The 5,716-nt window shown below is 52.7% G+C and overlaps 1 protein-coding gene across 1 annotated transcript; it reads right to left on the bottom strand.

Annotated features, from left to right (window-relative positions):
* Positions 1-1,206: 1,206 nt before the first annotated feature.
* On the bottom strand, positions 1,207-3,661 carry LOC116748311 (doublesex- and mab-3-related transcription factor C2-like). Its single transcript, XM_032621067.1, has 4 exons — positions 3,447-3,661; positions 3,208-3,365; positions 2,408-2,544; positions 1,207-1,344 (listed from the first exon to the last, which is right to left on the bottom strand). The coding sequence occupies exons 1-4, from the start codon at positions 3,659-3,661 to the stop codon at positions 1,207-1,209; spliced, it is 648 nt and encodes a 215-aa protein (XP_032476958.1).
* Between the last annotated feature and the right edge of the window lie 2,055 nt (positions 3,662-5,716).

Raw genomic sequence — 5,716 nt, 5'->3', positions numbered from 1 at the left:
TATAAGCGCCTAAGGGCTTAGAAAAAGACGTTAAGAATTTTGGACATTAAGCATTTTGCAAATGCATACATAGGCAGTATTTTAGTGAGTTCTCCCCCTCTGGGCTTCTAGCTCAAGGGGGAGATGCACCCCAGGTGTCCATTAGGCAGAGAAACGGAGCTGGCTGGCGCAGGTCCAAGAGAGGGGTTAGAAGGCTGAAGTCCTCTATCTACAGCAGGAGCTGTAGACACAAAGAAAGGGCTCAAGGTCAGGTCACATCCATTTTCCCTCCTGGCTCTCCCCTCTTTTTTGTTCCCAATCAAGGCTTTGTCACCTGGACTGTATTGCACAGAACTTTTCCTTGCTGGTTTGCCCACCTCAAGTCCTGCCTCCTCCAAACCCTCCATCACAGCCACCACATTTCTTTTTGTCAAGCCCAGTGTCTCTGAATATGCTCCTCCCTAGTTCAGACATTCCCTGGCTCCTCATCACCCACAGTGGCTGATCTAACCTCCTAAGCCTGGCATGCCAGACCTCCGTGACTGGTAGCCTCTCCACCCTCATCCCCTCTGTTCCAGCAGTTCTTTCAGGGTGGCTGCTTCACTCACACTCCATACCGAATGCACCATTTTGGTCTGGTCGTGCCCAGCCTTCCCTCTCAGCCTCCTCAGGTGTCTATCTCACCTCCAGTCCTTCCTCCCCAGGCTCATCAGTGAGATACAGCCGCAAAACACGACTTGTGAAGGCATCCATGCTCCACCTTGAGACTGGAAGCTCCCTGAAGGCAGGAACCAGATCTCCTTCTGGACTAGGCTCTTACCACCTATGTATGTCCTTCCCAGGTCACAGCAGACTTCAGGGGTCTGGATAGAAAGTCCTGGGCTGGGAGTCAGGAGACCTGGTTCTTCCACTTGATATGCTGCATGCCCTAGGGTAAGTCCCTGCTACTCTTAGGGACTTGGTTTCCTTATTTCTTGACATCAGGGCACTGGACATTTGGTGTTGAGCACTATGCTCGATAAACCGATGATTCACTGAACAACCATGTACTGCCACTTCAAGAGTCAGACTGAGGAGCTTGGCTGCCTGGGCCCAAAGAGGTTCAACCCCCAACCCACCTCCAACTCTGACTTCCCAGTCAGGCCCTGCTTAACACAACCGCCTCCCATTTCCCAACTATCCCCAACCCCATGTTCTCCTTTCAAAGACCAGGCTACCTGGTGCAACTCAGGGCTGGAGCACAGAGATGGAGCCAGAAGGGGCCTGGGAAGATTCTCTGAGAGCCAGCAGAGCCTCGGCCGCTTCCAGTTTTCGCTGCCACTCTGAGGAGGCAGAAACCGAGACCTGGTCGGAAGCTTTGGGAGCCTGCAAAGCAAAGGCTGTGAGAGAATGGGAGCTGGGAACCCACACCTCCCCCGTGCCCCTTCAGTCCCCAGCCACCCTGAGGCCTTCTGCTCTTCTCCTTCACTAAGCTTGGCCCCTGCCAGGGTTCTGGACTCCACAATTTCCCCAGAATCCGTGGCTGCAGTAGAAGGGGGTTAAGGGTGGCACAGGGCTGGAGGATCAGAGTTGAGCATCTAGGAACAAGGAGAGGAGAAGCCAGGGGATTTACCCCTCTGGCAGGCACATACTACCAGTAGAGAGAGAGGAGCAAGGATTTTACAATATCTGCATGCGGGAGTCTGAATGCCAGCTGGCCATTAGTCGTTGTGGCTTGGACTGTCTTCTTTTCTGTATCTTTTTTTTCCTATATCTTTCCTGAGACACTAATTCCTCCCAGCTTTTTCAAAACTCCCAAGGCAACAGTAAAGATTATGGGAAGTCAGAGGTGTCTGTGTTTTAATCTTCAAGGCACCTGGAGTGACGTGATTACTGTCCCTGTCCAAGGACTGGTTCTTGCCTCCATATTCCCCAATCAAGTTTCCCAAGGCACTTGAAGGGCCAGCTTGGCTCATCTCCAGGAACTTTTCTCTGATGGTTATTAGACTCTCGCCTGGGTGAGATGGTGGGCCTCACCATCATGGCCCCCCTTCTCAGCAGGAGCTTCTATCCCATCGATTTGTTTCATGTGGAATAACAGCCTCCAGTTGTCAAAGGCCTGCTATGTGGCAGGCCTTGTGCTAGTCCTCTTGTCAATGTTATAGGTGTAGAATATTGTCCCCTCTCAGTACACTGATAGGAAAATAGAGGCTCAGAGATGTAAAGTTACTTGTCCAAAGTCTCACAAATTGGAAATGGCAAATCTGGGAGAGCTCTGTCGTTGCCCCATAGTCTGAGATGCCACCTTCTCCTCCTCCTCCTCCTCCTCCTCCACTTGCACCGCACTGCCTTCACTTCCTCTTTCTTGCTGCCATGGCCTTAACCAGAAGGTTGGGCACTCAATAACAAAATATACAACTAGCTCCATGGTCCTTCTCACTCTACTCACCTGCTGGGCAGGGCAGGGAGTCTGTGTGTCTTCCTGGAAAGAGAAATTGTTAGTTGCTTCTTCAAGGGTGCTGGAGTCCAGGACAGAGACAAAGATTCCGAGGCCAGACCCATCAGCAGAGCTCCTTGGGAGCTTGCCTGCAGGAGCAGAGAGCACAGGTTGGAGTCAGGGACCAAGCCGGCCATGGAAAGGAGATGTGGGCATGTTTTAGGACAACGATAGGAGCCCAGGATGGCAGAGTTGGGAAGACCTTGAAGACCAGTTAGTCCTACTCTTCATTTTGGGACTGGGGACTATGAGACCCAGAGAGAAGTATTTCCCCCCCCCCCCCGGGTCATATGGCAAGTTGCAGTAGGGTTAGAGATGGTACCCAGGTCTTCAGGACACAGGAAGGGGTCTGGGCAGTGGCTGAGGTGGAAGCTTCCCACACTGGCCCCAGACTCCTCCCCAGGGGTTGCACAGAGGTGGGCCTCAAGCTGATGTTCTCCTTCCCAACTGTGAGAGACTGGGGACAGCTTAGGTGAGCCTTTCCCCCTGACCGTCTCCCCCTGACTCTACCTCCCACCCAATCTGAGGCCTCATCCCACTGTGGACCTTGTTGACCACACCCCCCCCCAGATGTCTCCAGCCCACCAACACTTGGTAGATAATATTGATGAGGTTTTATAGTTGGGGAAGCTAAGGCCCAAGGAGTAACTTGCCCAAAGCCACATCGAAATTGGGTGGTAGGACTGGTGACAGAACTACTCATGCTCCCTACACCCAAAACTCAGACACCCTCCCTGGCCAGAGATACTCACTGGGGACTCCTGCTTGAATGGCCAACTTGTTGACATGGCTGTGAGCTTTGGGAGAGGTGGTCCCACTCCTTATCAGTCCTTCAGTCAGGTGCCTCTTTCGGAGTGGCCCCTGCTCCGACTTCAAGGTACTCTCAGCAGGCAAGATGCTGCAGTGTTCCCTAAAGTGGGGGATTGCAGGTCTAAAGTCAGTCACCTTTAGAGGAGCCCACTGCCCTCCCCTTGTCAGACACCATACTCACGAGAAGAGGGCACACTTGTGACACTCGCAGCCCTCGAAGAGGCAGTAGTGCTCCTGGTCCTTGACTTGGTCAGTGATGCCGTGTTTGTGGCGGCGGGCTCTGCGACGTTTAGCTCTTCTGGGGCCAGGTTCAATCCCCCATGGGGCTCCGGTCTCAAGTCTAGTGGTGGAGTCAGGGGGGCCGCTGGGCACAGCAGGCATTTCATCAGGATCCATGGTTCTAGAGCAAGGAGTGGAGGTCAGGGTGGCCACATGATCCCCTACCCACAACGTACTTCCTCTGCCCTTGGAAAACCCCATCTGCGGCGGCTGGATTCTCCTCCACCCAGCTCACCGCTGAAATGAGATTGTACCCTCCCTTCTTACTTCGTGTAGCCTCCTTCCCAGGGAGCTCCACTCATGCATAGGCAGGTTCCAAGAAACTCTGGGCATGGGTCCTGTATATTTTCAATCCAATTACTAGTCTCTCTGCCTACCTTCACTCCACATAGACACCCTTCACAGGCATGCACATGCACTCTCACGCCCCCTTGAACAATTACTACTTCCCTTTCTCATGTATCATCTTGTATTCTGCTATGCCCAGCTATTATTCCTGGCATCCACTTCCACAATTGTCTTCCTAACCTCATGCATTCATTCACTCCCTACTCATGATTCTATGCCCCTCTGCATTCAATTCTATTATTAGTCTCCTGTATGCCCTACATTCAATCTTCCTCTCACCTTCCATTCCGATTTTTTTTTCTTGCACCCCATCGAAATCTTAATTATTCTCTTGCTCCCTCTTTAAACTGACACCCCTTTGCATCTCATGAAATCATATCATTGTGCTGGATCTCAAGCCCCTGTTTCAATCATTATTTTCATTAATTCCCTCAATTATTTATCAAGTAGATGTTTGTTGATCCCCCCTAGTGAATGCCAGACCCTGATCTAGTCAAAAGCCAACTCCTCACTACACTAATTGTTCTCTTGCACCAACACACCCTCTCTGCTTTCATGCAAACCCGTGCATTCCCTCCACAGCCTCCCAACAATCTTCCATGCTCCTCTCCAAACTTCAACAATTATGCTTGGGCTTCCCTGGTGGCGCAGTGGTTGAGAGTCCGCCTGCCGATGCAGGGGACACGGGTTCGTGCCCCAGTCCGGGAAGATCCCACATGCCACGGAGCGGCTGGGCCCGTGAGCCATGGCCGCTGAGCCTGTGCATCCAGAGCCTGTGCTCCGCAACGGGAGAGGTCACAACAGGGAGAGGCCCGCGTACCGCAAAAAACAAAAAAAACCAATCACGCTTGAGCACACCTTCCCCTCCTCCGCACCCAGAGTGCACCACCTCCTCTCAGGCTGCCCGACCATTCCCTGCCACACCCACCTCAGAATCAAAGGGAGGGGCATAAGCCCTGCCCCAGGGGCCAGAGGCCAGGTGTCAGGAGGCCTCAGCAAGCGGTCGTCCGTCCCACAAGACTTCAGCCAAGGGGGCTGGGGTTGGGTGTGGAGTGGGAGGTGGGGGTGGGGGTGGGGGTGGGGCGGGGCGGGACATGAGGTACCCGGCTGAGATGGAGGAGAGGAGAAGGGGTTGGGGATCCATAGCAGGAGGGAGGGAGGAAAGAAGAGGTGTGGAGAATGAGGGTCCTATTCCTGATGCCAGTCTCTGGTTACCCCAGCCTCCACCAGGTCAGAATCAATCTGCTGGGACAGGAGACCTGAAGGAAGACTCAGCTCTCGCTCCCTTTCCCGCTCTGCCTTCAAAGGCCAATGAGCTTCCAGCTCTGCCTTTCACCTTCCACTGCTATGGCCAGCGACCAATGAGCTTCAAGCTCATCCGAAGGTCACTGACCAAAGTCCTGCCCCACTCGTCGCTTCCCTCCCAGTTCTCCTCTCGCTGGCTTTATTGGGCGGCCGGCCGTTTAACTCCGGAAGTGAAGTAGAGCTTTGTGCTCTCCAAACCTTGTTTCCCGAACTGTTCTCTCTTTGGATGTGGAATATTGTACACGCATGCCTTTTAAACACACGTCCTCGGTATTCTGTAACTTACTTTTACAAAATTCAGCGTGTGTTTCTAAGGTCGCTCCGTATTCCTATGTCAGGGATTCTCAGGCAGGGGTTCGTAATTCACAGTCAGATTTTGCATCTCCAGGGAACATTTGGCACTGTCTGGAGTCATTTTGGTCTTTATTCGTGTGTCTCTGTTTCTGAATTCCCTGTTCTGTTCCACAGATAAATTGGTCTATTCCTGTGCCAGTACTACACTGTGTTAATTTTTATCTC

This window comes from Phocoena sinus, unplaced genomic scaffold (assembly GCF_008692025.1).
Source record: "Phocoena sinus isolate mPhoSin1 unplaced genomic scaffold, mPhoSin1.pri scaffold_41_arrow_ctg1, whole genome shotgun sequence".
NCBI classification, from domain to species: Eukaryota; Metazoa; Chordata; class Mammalia; order Artiodactyla; family Phocoenidae; genus Phocoena; species Phocoena sinus.
Note: the sequence above shows the minus strand (reverse complement) of the source record. Positions and strands in the feature narration are given on the sequence as shown.

Excerpts from the sequence above, each read along its gene's own strand:
- LOC116748311 (XM_032621067.1), bottom strand. The coding sequence starts at position 3,661 with ATGGATCCTGATGAAATGCCTGCTGTGCCCAGCGGCCCCCCTGACTCC. Across the intron at positions 3,366-3,446 it reads CACAAGTGTGCCCTCTTCTC|GGAACACTGCAGCATCTTGC; the intron begins GTGAGTATGGTG and ends CCCCCACTTTAG. Across the intron at positions 1,345-2,407 it reads CTCCCTGCCCTGCCCAGCAG|GCTCCCAAAGCTTCCGACCA; the intron begins GTGAGTAGAGTG and ends TTTGCTTTGCAG.